The 14,616-nt window shown below is 49.6% G+C and overlaps 1 protein-coding gene across 1 annotated transcript in view; it reads right to left on the bottom strand.

Annotated features, from left to right (window-relative positions):
• The window catches only part of LOC144251435 (E3 ubiquitin-protein ligase RNF213-like), a 53,588-nt gene that overhangs the window by 28,192 nt on the left and 10,780 nt on the right, over positions 1–14,616 (bottom strand). Inside the window, 13 exon segments of the mRNA XM_077794352.1 lie at positions 168–322; positions 1,476–1,621; positions 2,336–2,527; positions 4,679–4,817; positions 5,103–5,247; positions 5,661–5,782; positions 6,222–6,341; positions 7,070–7,188; positions 8,114–8,209; positions 8,743–8,879; positions 10,419–11,631; positions 11,633–13,217; positions 13,220–14,024. Coding sequence (XP_077650478.1) covers positions 168–322; positions 1,476–1,621; positions 2,336–2,527; positions 4,679–4,817; positions 5,103–5,247; positions 5,661–5,782; positions 6,222–6,341; positions 7,070–7,188; positions 8,114–8,209; positions 8,743–8,879; positions 10,419–11,631; positions 11,633–13,217; positions 13,220–14,024 — 4,974 coding nt within the window.

Genomic DNA, 14,616 nt, shown 5'->3' with positions numbered 1-14,616 from the left:
CATTCTGCATGGCTTCATTCTGTTCTAATGAATGCCTGGCACTTGACAGGGTTCGTCAAGCGCAGATGAACCTACATGGTAGCACTAGCTATCAAAAGCTGAGTTCCCATGTTTGTCCCCAGTCCAGACCATGCAATTTCCACACATGACCTTGAGTGGATACCTACCTTCAACTCCTCCCCGGTGGATACTCTCATGGTGAAAAGCAAGAAGTCCCTCAAGTAGCACTGAACCAGCTCCTGATGCTGCTCTCCAGGGAGCTTGGCAAGAAACATGCCCAGGGGAGTCTGCTGGAAGATTTCTACTAACTTATCTGACCGTCCTGCAGGGAGGAAGCCAGAGTGGCTTGAGACAATTGAAGCCACAAGCTGAGAGAAGTTTGCTCCCCAGGAAGGAGAGCCATAGGCTAGAGCAGCCCCTGGGGGTGACTCAGAGACAAAGTGATATTGGTTGCCTTATGGGACTAGAGACTGGTGGATGTATAGACTAGGGGACACAGAAAGGAAGGCAGGATCAACATTCAATTTAGGCCATGCTAGCCCCAACAAGAAAAAAACATCTGAGGGAGTCTGAGTTTTGTGCTGCATGAGTATTCAGTGTAATGGGCTCCAGTAACCCTGGGTTCCTAGGGAATCAGGACTGAGAGGGCTACTCATCAGGGCTGGGGCCAGAGACTATGCCAACCAGGAGATTTGCCTTCCAGCAGATGGGGAGTTGGCTCCCAGCTGCACACTCTGCTGGACCAGCAGGGTTGGGTAGGGCATTGTCCTAGGTGAAGAAACACCCTCTCAGCAGGGAACAGACTGCTTCACATTGGTTTAGGATATGCAGCAGAATACAGACCCAGGAAAACAAGTTCACTTTTTTACTGGTTCTCTAAGTGAATGCTGAAAAGATGAGTTCATGTGTACATGAAAGATGACTTCCAAAAACACAGCCCTGCCACTGGCTTTTTTGGAATGACTATGGCCAAACTCAGCCCCCAGCAAGTGACAGCAAAGCACACACTCTCTAGCTTGTGTGACTCAGGATGGATGAACGGCTTATCATGGAAGAAGGGGACACACTTTCATTGCTGGCATTTGCTGAGAAAGTTTAAAGGGGACCTTTCCTGGTTCTGAGCCTCAGGACAGGAATGGTCAACTTGCAGCAGGTAGCAAGCCCCGTCCCTGCTGGAACATACTCCAGTTCACCAGCCTGCTGCTCAGTACACTACTAAATCACCTCACAGGCTCACTTGATGGTGTGACTTACAGGCTTCTGGCCTCCTGATGACTCTCACTCCTTCAGCAGAAATTTCAAAATGAAGGCAGGACATGAACTTGAGCCTATTCCACATGCAAAGTGTGAAAACTACAAGTCCCAGAATTTACCAGGTGCTGGCTGCTGTCTGCCCACTGATGGTCAGGCAGTGTCTTTGTGGATAAAGGCTGCTTCACCAGGGCTGCATCGGGCCCACGTTGAGCAGGTCTCACCTTTTACATCCATGATGTACTGGGCCTGGACCCAGAGCTCTTCCACATAGTCCCTGATTCTCCAGCTGAAGGGGACACTGTTGCAAGCACCCTCGGGAAGGCTCATATAGTTCTGCACCATGATGGAGGACATCTCACTCTTGGATCTGCAGTGAGGTGAGGAGAATGAGAGGTGAAGTTGCTGTGGGCCAGAGGTGGCTCCATGGTAGAGTGCTTGCCTGGCATGTGTAAGGCCCTGGGTTCCATCCTCTGCACCACATCAAAATAAAACAAGGCTGCATAGACAGTTGCTGTCTCCTTTGATGGCCAGGACTCCTGCTGAACAAGAACTGGTGGGCTACCTCATAACCCCTGATAACAGATAGAATGAAGCAGGCCACCTATGCAGGGCCTAGGAGGGGCCCAAAGCCTCAGGCAGAAACAGGTCTCCAGTGCCTGCGCCTGTCCCTCCCCTGCACCTTATTGGCCTACATTCCACAAATGAAGTCCCTGCAATCTGAACAGGAAACTTGGGAAGGCCCCGCACAAAACAGGGATAGTGAGTCTGGTCTGATCAGAAGCTCGAGGTTGCCATCTCTGTCGATGAGAGAGATCATGCATAATGGAGCATGAGCATGATTAAGGACATATTCTTTCCAAAGGGCAGTGTCCCCACTGCACACAGAGTCCAACCTGGCTTTCTGAGCCATCACAGGTGCCCTGAGAGAAGAAAATAAGGAGAGAGGATATGCAACAAAGGCCTGCAGGATGCCATGGCCTCTAGGATGTAGAAGGAGCTGGCGAAACGTTCCTTGGAAAACAGAGCCTACGTTCTCAAGCCCAGGAGAGCTACTGAGGGTGACGTGTGGATTTTCATTCACCTTATGTTATTCATCACAAGCGGAATGTTCAGCAACTTAGTGTTACTAAAAAAAAACATCCACAGGTCCTGGGCCCAGGCTGGTGAGTCTGGTCTGATCAGAAGCTCGAGGTTGCCATCTCTGTCGATGAGAGAGATCATGCTGGCCAGCAGAGGGGTGACTATGCCTTGGACTCGCTTCCAAAGGGTATGCCTGCAGCAGAGTGGGACAGGGGATAGGGGACAGTGGCTCAGTATCACAGCCAGTGCTGTTCTTGACACCTCCTTTCTCTGTGTCAATAAGCCATCTAGCTTACAAGCCAGGGCTGCAAATTGAAGTTTCTATCACTTTTAAGTACAAGAGATTCACAAATGCAATTGTCTTAAGATTAGTTAGCAGGATTGGATAGAACTTCATTCTACATCTAATAACAGTAACTAGTGCCTTGAAAAGGTGAAGAAATATTTGCTGCATTTTTATATAATTTTTTTCAGAACAAGCCTACTAGGTTCTATAAACAAATCAAATAAAGACCAACTTCACTAAAAAAATTAAATGAATATTTTAAGAAAAAAAGTAGCTATAGATAAAATAAAGATGAAGAGATCAAACTAAATTTGATACAAAGTTAAATAAGAAAACATGTTTATCTAGAATTCGGCTTTTCTTATAGGTGTTTCTGTAACTAACCCTGAGTACTTTAGACTGACAGTGCTTAATTGGTTGAATTAACTACATCTCACGTTCATGCTAAAATGATATATTTTTTACTCATGATAAAAGACAAGAATTAATAAATATTTGTTTTGGGGGAAAAAAGTGAAGCCCTTTGTAGGGAATTTTTTTTTCTGGATATATAGTACACAGGATTCTAGAGATAATTTAAAAACATTATACTGAGAAAAAAAATCCCATTAGGCAAGGACAATGACCTTGACTTAAGACCCCAGACTAGAACACACACAATGGATGTGGGGGAGGTGGTGAAAGGGGCCCTGGGCCGGAGCAGCTGAGAGCCCTGAAAAGTGCTCCAGAGTAACAGTCACCGCAGAGGGTCTCCAAGAGACCAAATTTAAAACAACTTGAGAATCAAAAAAAAAAAAAAAATGAAGGCAACAGGCTGCATAACATGATGAACTAAAAACCAGAGGACTCCTGGCATAAAGGACTCCAAGGAGGCTTCCTATCTAGCCCCAAGGGTATGTGACATTAAGTCCCGGACACACAGTGCTGGTGAAGTGTCATGACATCCTGCCAGCCTCAGAAATGAGCATTGAGGGTACAGTGCAAGCAGGTCCAGTTGTTCCTGGGTGTTGCTGGTGACCACGGGGAAGAAACTGGTCTCGGGTGCTGTGGAGACCATGGGGCAGTGAAAAGGGAGGCTGGCAAACCCATCAAGGCCAGAGCAACAGTGGCAAAGGGGCGATGGGACATGGCTTGGACATGTGCTAGGAAAGGGAGACAGACAATTCAGGGAGACAAAAGCATGTTCAGTTTCTGGGCTCACAAACTTCCTTCAGACAATGTAACTAGGAAAGAAGTCAAGGAGCACTGCAGAGAGAACTTGAAACAGAAAACTTCCTGTGATGAGGAAGCCAGCACCCATGGGCCCTGGCCTCCCAGGACTCTGCCATCGCCCACATTCCCCCTGTGGGCCACGTGGCGCAGCAGGCCTGGAGCCAGGGGGTCAGAAGGGCAGAGCTGGAGGGACCTGGAGAACCTCAGTGGCCTAAGATCATCCAGCCAAAAGGTGGTTTCAGACCCTCAGACCCTCCATCTGAGACCCTGAGCAACCCTCCTGTCCCCATAGCACAGGCTCCTCAAAGGTTGTCTCAAGTCTGAAGAAAAGGGTCATGGTATTATAGGATAATAAATGATTATGGATAATAAATGACACTCCTGGGTCTTATTTTTGTACTTGCTGTTACTTCAAGCTGTAGGGATGGGAAGATAATTTCTGTTACTTCCCTGCACAAAACCATCTCAATTTTAATAACCTTGAATGGCAAACCTGGCTTTGGTTTATGACATGCTGGCAAACATCCTGAGAACAATTTTTTTAAAGTTTTCTATTATGAAAAAAGTTAAGGACACAAAAGCAGAGAAAGGAAGCCAACCATCCCCATGAGCACCATTCAGGTGGCCAACAATCCACCAAGACCAACATCCAGGTGGCCAATAAACACCCTCGGACCACCACCTGCATGGCCAATAACCCACACATGCCCACCATCCAGGTCTGTTTTGGGCTCTTGGAGCAAAAACATAGCTCTGGCCCCGCATAGGTAGAGAAAGAAACACCTGGTGTGCTCCTTCCCCTGGGATGGTATAGTAGGTCCCTACACTGCCCACTGCTTGCAGTACCTGAAGGTGCCGGCCTCCTGGAGTGCATCCTGGTTCGCAGCCTCTCGCCCCACCCACTCCTTCAGACTGCAGAGCTGGTTCTCTTCTTGCTTCTTTAGAAGGAAGGAGAGGCGCATCTTGGATATCCGCAAGAACGCGGCTGTGAAAAGGCAGAAAGGATATAATTTGGTCCACCTGTGGGCACCAAGTTGGAGGCTCTGCTGTGCTGCTTGACCAGTTCTCCCACAGAGGGAAGCTACAGGTCCTCTGGCCAGGCCAACTCTAGAGCAGAATTCATGAGATGTCCTGAGATTCCCGCTATGACAGCTGCATTTGCCAAGCCACAGGAACCTAGAAGGGCAGATCTCCATACTCAGCCACCTGATTCCCACTGCTCAGGAAGGGCCTCCTGGGGTAGGATGAGAAGCAGGGACATGACTCATACCACTGCACACACTATCCCTGTTCAAGAGGCTGAGGAGGATGGTGACTCTCCTCATGTTGTGCGGGCAGCTCTCCTGGTCCCTGAGCATCCCCACGGCACTTTGCACACAGCTCCTCAGCAGTCTGGTGGTGTCCAGGACCTGTGCCTGCCAAGGGAGACAGCACATCGTCTGCTGCTGCCATGTCCAGGGTGGGTGAAAGCTACGCTACCCACACGAGAAGGTGGCCTGGTGTCCACCTGCCCAAATCAACAGTGACCAGTCTCCATGGTGAAGCTGACCTACTGACCTCCCCCGGCTGATCCCAGTGTACTGCCCCACCCCCAGAGGACCACTGGCAAGGTGATGGCTGACATCACGAATTTGGCCAGTAGTTGAGGGACAGCTCCTAGAGCTAACTAAGAGCCTTCATAAAGAAGGGAAAGGCAGATCTTGTCCTGGTAAGTCCCCTACACTTCCAGCATAAAGAGAAGGCAAGACTCAGCCTGATGCTGGCACAGCTGCCTGTGCTTCTCCAGATCAGCCACCCGCAGCCAACAGGGGAACAGAGGAGAACTCACATCACTGCCCCGCAGGTCCATGGTATCCCTTTCCATCTCCTCAGAAACTTCCTTTTTCATTTCCATTTCTGCTACCTCCCCTGACTTGCTGGTCTCTGCCTCCATCACCTCCTCCTGGTTGCCTTTCGCTGCAAATGAAGGGAACACAATCAAGTCACCACTTGGAGAAGGAAGGGGGTGGGTAGTACCAGGTCTGTGCCTAGGCTGAGCCTCACCAGGGTTTCCTGTCCCAAGCTTCAGTGGCAGCTCCAGTTAAGGGGACATCCATCATCCACTAGTCAGGTGCCCCACAGCCTGGGCTGAGGGCTGGCACATGACCCACAGCACACCAGCTGATACACTAGATGCTGCTTCTTGGTCTTCCCAAGGCTCTGGTTATGTTGACTATGAGCCAGGCAGTTCAGTGCCACATTCTGAGTTCCGGCTGCAGGCAGGTGCCAAGACTCAAAGGTGACTCAAATGTGGCAGCCCTGACTCCAGCTTCACAGGAGGATGCCTAACTTGGCACCTTTCACCTGCCTTTCCGCCCCGACCTCTGCAGTCTGCCACCTTGCAACTCACACTTTGGGCTGCCTCCTGGCATGAACAGCTGGCTAATGGTGACACTCTGCAGCTTAGTCACATCAGCAGCCATGACTGTGGACCTTCGGAGGTCATCAATGTGCACAGACTGCCACAGCCCTGTGAAGAACAAAGCCACCAAGTCTTCTCACATCTTTCTACTTTCTTCTTGTCTGTCATGAGTAGGGGCACACCTCTGTCCAGATGCTCAATCACACTACTGTCAGAGTGATGATCGGTACCTCAAAGCCTACATCCCTGAACACACCAAAACCCATCAGACCCCCTACATCACATCAGCACACTCACCATCAACATGGGTGTTGAGGCTGATTTATGTAGTCATGCAAAGTCTCCATGGATCCTGTTCACAGTTCTTTACGTTCATCTTACCATACTTACTGTCCCATAATTAGAAAGTGCTGCAAGGTGCTGACAGTTTGACTTTCCATCTATAAAATTATTAAACTTGTTTACCTCTTTCCAAAATACCAACTGTCTTACATAAGCCAACCGGTGACCTTCCACAGAAAAAGGGATGGACTGATTTGAACACAGTACTTTCCCAGGAACATGCAAAAGAGTCAGCACTAGGGCTGGTGTGAAAGGGGAAGATCTCTGAGTCATTTGTATAATGAAGAGTGGGAGCAGGAGTGTGACCTGTGCACTCCTGAGGTAGACCAAGCCATGCTGACACAGCAGCAGCAAGTCCCAGAGCAATGGCTGTGAACAGTGAGCCCAGAGAAGCCCGGAAACAGATGGGGATGGTGTCTGACCTAGATGCAGCATGGGACCCCAAGAGGCAGCCCAGACATACTTAAAGACAGTCACTCATCTTTTGGCCCTACCTCCATGGAATACCACATAGGATGCTCTGTTCCTCATCCGGGACAGTTTTGTGATGAAATAGAAGAAGACGCAGCCCTGAGTTCCTTGTATTTTGTTGATTTCATTAATAGCAGAATACCTATTGAGAAAACAAAAATCAAAACAAAGCAAGCAATGGAGCAAAAGCTAAGGTGTGAGATGGTTGCCTCGTCCCAAGAGCTGTTGGGACTTTACCACATTCCACACAATTCCAGGGGCCACCACAACTCTCATGAGAGGAGAAGGGTGGCTTCCAATTGGCAGGATCACTTCCTACCTCTCAGGGCTGATCAGAATCCCCACCCGCCCTGCAGGTCTCAGGGCACCCACATGCCAGAGGTTGGGGCTTACTGGCCTTCCCATTTTGAGAAAGTACAGTGTGGTACGGTGGCCCTTGCATACCCAGTGGCCGCAGACCACCTCCCTATAGGATCTGGCTAGGCCTTAACTTGTACTAGGCTCCCAGTACTTTAAAGGGGCAGAAGTCACTCTTAATTACATGAGGTAACAGAACACAGCAATTATGAAAGCTACAGATTTATGAACACCACAAAAATGTTCAATAAATATTAATTTATTTATATAGTCTTACTGCCCTTAAACTTATGATAAGTTCTTTTCTTTTTTTTTTTTTTAGGCAGTACTGGGGATCAAACCTAGGACCTCAGACATGCTAGGCAAGTGCTGTACCACCAAGCTAAATCCCAGACTGAACTTTAATTTTAATTATGTGATTCAAAATCAAAATGATCAAAAAAGGACTGTAAATGACTGCACACACAGCTTTAACATATTCTCCTAAATACTACAAAAATTCCATTATTGACGGGTCTTGCATTCCACAATTTCTGTGCCATTACTGGCCTTTTCCTTCATCCTTTACTCTCTAGCTTCTCTAGTCCATGTCAGGAGCTGGGAGGGAGAGTTATTCTTATTTCCACACTGTTTTCATGGAAAAAATTCTTCAAAATGTCCTGGGGAGATTGTGGCTTCTTATTTTTCCTAGAAAACTGCTGAGAACATACTTAGCTGATGCAATGAGCTGAGCACTGTGAGCGCCATCATCAAAATCCATCTGGACAATGAGGATTTTACGTCTGGCTGTCTTCATTAAGCTGCTTCTGAAAGAAAAAGAGAATCACCCAAGTGAGTCCTCTGTCCTAAAACATGGGCAGCCACAGCTCAGGAGGCTAAGGTAGGAGGGTCACCAGTTCCAGGCTAGCCTCAGCAACACAGCCAGATCCTATCTCAGAATTAATAATAATAAAAATTAGGGCTGGGGATGTGGCTCAGTGGTAGAGCAGCCCTGGGTTCAATCCCCAGCACAAGCAAAAAAAAAAAAAAAAAAAACCCATGGATCATAACACTCCACAAAGTGAAGGGAAACACAGGCCATGCAGAACCCAGCATCCAGGTGGGGTCTCTCTCCACAAGGTGAGGATGCAATCCACTGGAGAAGAAAAGGGCCACACAGTGCTCAGGAGACAGACGGACACAGCTGTCTTACAACTGGGGCCAGAGGGGCATACGAGGAGGCTGAGCAATGAGGCTCCATAGTACTCAGAGTTCCTTACAAGTGGTTACCACACCCTGGCATGCGATACCACGTTCCCAGGGCAGGGGCCAAGGGTGATGGGCAGGCAGGGCGCCTCACCGGACTTCCTTGAGGAATGAGTACTCAGTGTCAAACTGCTGCAGTGACAGGATCACAGGCTTAGGGGCCAAGCCCTTCACCTCTGCCCCTGGAGCTTCGCAGTCACAGTTCGTCGGCAGTCTGGAGAAGGTGGTGACCTGCAACATGGGCACACAAGCAATCAGCTGAATTTAAGCAAGAACACAGAACACCGGGTCAGAACCCAGGGCCAGTGGGCACTCAGACAGAAAGAAGCCCAACCCAGAGCAGTTTTTATATACAAGGAGTGGCTGAGGCAAGCAGAACCTCCAGGGTCAACAGATGTCAGAGAGAAGACTTGCCCTGACTAAAAGATGCTTCGATCTCCTCCTGAGATGTCAATGTCTCTCTTCTTGCTTTTTTCCCTACCTGGGAGCCTCCTGATCCTTTAGGGCTCAGCACAATGCCATTTCTTCTTGTAATCTTATTTCATGCTATCAGGAGTTAGCCACTGGCAATGCTCCCTCCCCTCAATAGTTCTCCATTCTCTGCCATGGACCACACCCCATAGTGCAAACCCAGACATCACCAGGAACATAGGACCTCAGCTCTTCAGACCCCATTTTTTTTGTACCAGGGATTGAATGCAGGGGTGTCTACCCACTGAGCGATAACCCAACCCTTCTTTTTAGTTTTTATTTTGAGACAGGGACTTGCTAAGTTACTTAGGGCCTCCATAAGTTGCTGAGGCTGGCTTTGAACTCTCAATCCTCTTGCCTCAGCCTCCCAAGCCACTGGGATTATAGGCATGTGCCACTCCACCTGGATCTAGTCCCCTTCTCTGGGCCTGTCCTTACTGACAAGCTTCCTATTCCTACATCCAACCACACAGCAGACATCAAACCTATTCAAAACAGATGTCACTACTGGCTCCCAAACCCATCGTTCCTTCCTGGGGTCTCCATGATGATAGCACAAAGCTACAGTGAGCTCAGGAAGGCTGTCCTCCACCTCCTGCCACCCTCCATGGAATTGATGATTAGCCCACCCATGCTGCCAGCTAACCATTTGCAGTTTGCACCATGCCAGAACTTCCTGACAGATCTATCCTCTCAATGTCACTCTCTTACTCCACTGTCTTTCCATCACCCAGTCATTGGGGCATGTCTACATACACTTTCATTCATAGCTCCTCTCTGTGCAGTCAAGACCAAGCTCAAGGCTATCCACAAGGCCCTCCACATGTCTCTCCACCTATCCCATCCCCACAACCCAGCACTCACAGCTTGAATTTCAAGCTCTGTCAGCAGTCCCTTCCTGGTCTCCTGCACAGATGCAAATTCAGACTCAACACCTGTGCCACAAGGATTCCTCTGCCTCTGACACATACCCAGCAAGCCCTCACAGCAGGCCGGTGTCTTTTAAGGAGAACCAACCTCGTCCATTACTCTTAGGCTGTCCAAGAATGAGAAGCAGGCCAATCACTTATAACCAGGGTGGGCCCAGTGAACACTGTGCCTAGTGCTGCTGTCAGAGGAGAGCTCTGCTCACAAACAGGTGAGAGAGACCAAAATGGACTTATCCTCATTTTGCCTAACATGGAGGGGACATACCAGTTTTCCTTCTGAACAGTGCCTTAAATGGAGTTGAGACCTTCTGGCACCAGAGAGCAAGGGCTCTTGGGTGAAAGAAAAAGGAAACGCTATGGGGGCAGTCACCTCTGTGAAAATGGCGTGGCGCTCCAGGTCCAGATTGTGAAGTTGGGCCAGGAGGAAATCTGCAAAGGAGTGGTGCTGCTGATTGTTCCAGTATTCCTGAGACAGTGTCTATGCAGCAAATGAGCCCAGCGTAGAGGTGCTCAGCCGCACCACAGCATCTGGTGTGGCACAGTCCAGCAGGATCAGCTTGGCCTCCTCAGATACTCTGTGATACAGCTCCTGTGTCAGGTCCCTGGGGCCCTGCCTCTCCACAGCCTACAGCACCACAGAGGCACAGGCGTCAGAGTGGTAGCCGATGAAGACGTCAGCAGGGCTGTACTTGTGCCCAGCCAGGAACTGATGGGCCTTCACGTCAGCAAACTGCTCTGCCCACTGCATGAGCTCCTGCACAATGCTTTTCTGCCACCCCTGCACCACCAAGCTGAGGTCCAGGTAGTGCTTCTCCAGCCGGTTAATAAGGGGCACAGGGAACTGCTCCTACACCACATTTTTCTCCTCGTTGACAATCAGGTGGAAGTCAGGGTAGACCCGACACTTGATGAGATGGGTGCCGAGCCCGAGGTCCACGTACTTCTAGCACCCAAGGTAGACGTAGTACTGGTTGAGCGCATCGTACAGGCTCTCATATAGGTGCTGCAGGTTCAGCAGCACCACCACCTTGCCGGTCTCCATGCAGATCTTCACCCGGTTGATGTTTCTGCAGATCTGGGTGTATTCCTGGTCCCGGGGAAAACTGGAACCAAAGATGATCTCGGGCTGCTGGTCCTCACCGAAGAATAACTGCTGCAGGATCTGCAGGGCCATGTAGTTTTTCGTCAGCACAAGCAAGTAGCGGGATTCAGCTCCTTCTAGCTCCCCCACTGCTGCCGTCTTCATATCCCTGAAAATGTTCTGCTTGATGAGCTCCAGGGTCCTGAGCTCTCCTATGTACCTGACCTCAGGTAAACTGGCCATGAAGATGTCCAAAGCAGGGATGTCATCTTTGCCACTGAAGTTCCGAAGGACTGCATGTGCAATATCCTGTGGAGAAGGCTTCTTGTTAGATGCTCTGGCGGTGGCGAAGACCATCTTGATGAGGCTATAGTAGTCACGAAGCCCGAAGAATTCCTTGTTCTGCCTGCTGCACACTGTTTCATAGGCCTTGGCAAAAGGAGAAAAGTACCCTCGGACCCTGTCCTGCACCAGGCTGTCTGAAGAGCAGATCCCTCTGGCACTCCATGAGCTCCTTCTCACTGGGGCTGCCACGGGACACAAAGATGCCCCGGTTCATCTTGGCAGGGTCGAGGGCCCAATTGGAAATACCTATGAAGCCGACTTTTTGGTGGGGGGCAGGATCACCTTCAATGCACCCGTCTTCCAGCAATGGGTGCAGAGCCTTCAGGGGCATTTTGGGGGAATCTTCTGCCAAGCCAACCTCATCCAACACCACCACAGACACGTACTGCTGCAGGTCCTTCCCCTGCTGGAAGCGAGCACACTGCTTGAAGGTGTTTATGATGCCCTGTGGGGTGCAGTGGGGGCTACACTGGAATGACACCAGGTGGACCTCCTTTAGGCTTCGAAAGAGAGTGGAGTGTGCGGCCTGGCCCTGCATGGCATCTGCCACTATGGTCTTGGCGAGAGATTTGGAGGTTCCGGGCTTTCCCACCAGGAAGAGGGGTATCTTCAGCTCAATGCAGATGATCATCATGAAGACATTCTCCTTCAGAGCCAAGTTCCTGGCTATGGTTTTCCTCAGAGGCACCCCACTCAGGAAAAGATCCTGTGCGTGTGTGATCTCGTCCAGGATGACCCCGCTGTTGTCATATGATTCTGGAAAATACCTGCAAATGGCTCTGCGGTAGGACTCCTTCTCCTTTAAGGAGGCATGGTAACAGACCCCCAGAGCCATCACCAGGGACCAGAGGACGGGGTCTCTCCTGAAGTTATTTTTGCTGACACTGGTCTCACAGAGAAAGGTGTTCAGCTTCACCAAGAGCATCTCACTGCAGCCATGAAACCATGTGAACACCTTCACACAGCGCTCCACATCCCGGAGGCTGACGAAACTGCACTCACTTTTAGTGTTCCTCATGAACCTCTGAGAGGCAGAGAGCACTTCCGTGATCACACAAGTCTCCTTCTTGTTGATCCTGACGTGGTCCACCAGTCTCTGAACAATCTGCTGGATGTAGAGCTTTTCAGCAGTGTCATTCAGTTGCCCAAAGTCCCACACCAGAGGAATCAGGCTCGGGGGCAGGGCGTGGACACGGTACACCAGCTGCCTGAGGGGAATGGAGCCCAGCCTGTCTGCTGTCTCCTCTGCACTGACCCTGTACCCCAAACCAGCTGACTCCAAACAGCAGATGGTCTCCTGAGAGTGCTTCCTGTAAGGGTTGCAGGCAGCTATGATGTGCAAGCCTGAGCCCTCCTCCAGTGGCTGGCCATCCACGGTCTGGTCACACAAGACTTCCTTAATACAGCTTATGGCTTCTGTTGTGTTGGCTTCGTCAAAGAACAAGATAGTGTCCAACTGGTGTTGGTCCTTATTGGATAAGGCAGTTTTCTCAGCCTCCAAGACTTTGGAGTAGATCATGGCTGCAGTTGTTCCTCCATGAACCTTGACCAACTTCATGGTCTCAGCCTGGGCACCACAACGCTGCAGATCACTAAGGAATTTAATGAGCCTGGTTTTCCCACAGCCTGTTTCTACCATGATGATAACTGGGATCCCACAGCGGAACCGCATCTCAATGGCCAGAATCTTGAGCATGTTGTCTGTTGTAAGCTCATATGTTTCATCAGGGTCCAGGGCCCAAAAATTCCTAGTGGCTGGCAGAGTCTCAAGATTTTCTCGTGTTTGGGCAGGTTATCAAAGTCAACATTGAAGGGCACGCCTTGAAGCAACAGCCTTATGTACAGTTCTTCTGTTATGACATCTTTCTTGATTATCTTCCCATTGAGATGGTTGATGGCATCAACGCTGCCATTCTCATTGGGCCGAAGATGGAAGCCTATGAATGTCATGGTCTCGTGGTCACCATTGAAGAACACATATGGGTGAGGCTCTGACTCCCACCTCCTCCGGAGAGTGAAGGGGGCGAGCTCTTCTTCATTGACACCATCCGTGGTGACCGTGTGCTTCCCAGGGCTCTGGTCAGAGGTATGAAGTGTTGGTGTGGCAAAGTCTCTTGCCATGAAGATCATGAAGGTGACCACAAAGTTCTTGAAGCCCTGTAGTGCGTCTTCAGTACATCCTGGATTGCAGAATGGAGAGGCCTCACAGTCCTTGAGCTGACAGTTGAGGAACCGAGCAAAATTCCAGAGTTCTGACCAGGAGGGGTTGATGACCCCGCAGTATATGAGTAGGTGCTGGATCCATTTCCCTGGGGTACCTTCAACAGAGCCTTCTTGATAGTGAAATGTGTCTAGGTTTTCTTTTTGATGGAATTGTTTTAAATATTGGTAAGGTCTTTGGAAAGTGGCACTTTGGAACTCTCTCTCATCCATTCCAGGCTCTATGACGCTCCTCTCAGGGCTCAGCTCCATGGCTATCACTTCACTGGGAGGTTTGCAGGTGACTTTGGGGAAGATACCAAGAAAACTGAACTGGGGGACCTGTGGATTCTGCAAAGAAGAGACATAAGTAGAAGTTAAAACTTGATTTCCTGGCAGACACCTTCAATGCAGTCTACCCTGGATGGGACTTTATGAAAAAAAAAATCACTTGAATGCATGTGGCTATCTGCAGTCTATTGTTCACAGAGGCTGGCATCTGCATGTTAGGGTACTACAAAAGCTCAACTATGGCAGCTGTATTATGAACCAGGAAACCATTTCCAATCCTGCGGCTCCATCTCTCCACTAAGCACAAAGGTGTGTGACAATAGAACTCCCACCACCTAATGGGTTTCTATGCGTGAAGTGTCCCTGCCATGTTCACTGGCAGTGAATATAGGAGAGAGTGTCTGTCAACAGAGGAATCTCCCATCACTCAGCATGGCTGGGACTCAACCCAGACACACAGCACCAATCTGACAGATCCAGACAAATCCAAGATTCTGCCAATCAACACAAGAGCATTCTCATTCCAGACATCATTGAATTCTAAGTCCAAGCATGCATTTCCCCTGACACTGTACATGCTGCTCCTCTAAGGCAAAAGTGGGAAACAACTAAGATGTGTCACCCCAAGCCACAGGCCACAGAATCAAAAGTG

This window comes from Urocitellus parryii, assembly GCF_045843805.1.
Source record: "Urocitellus parryii isolate mUroPar1 chromosome 13 unlocalized genomic scaffold, mUroPar1.hap1 SUPER_13_unloc_4, whole genome shotgun sequence".
Classification (NCBI taxonomy): domain Eukaryota; kingdom Metazoa; phylum Chordata; class Mammalia; order Rodentia; family Sciuridae; genus Urocitellus; species Urocitellus parryii.
This window is presented reverse-complemented; position numbering and strand designations above follow the sequence as displayed.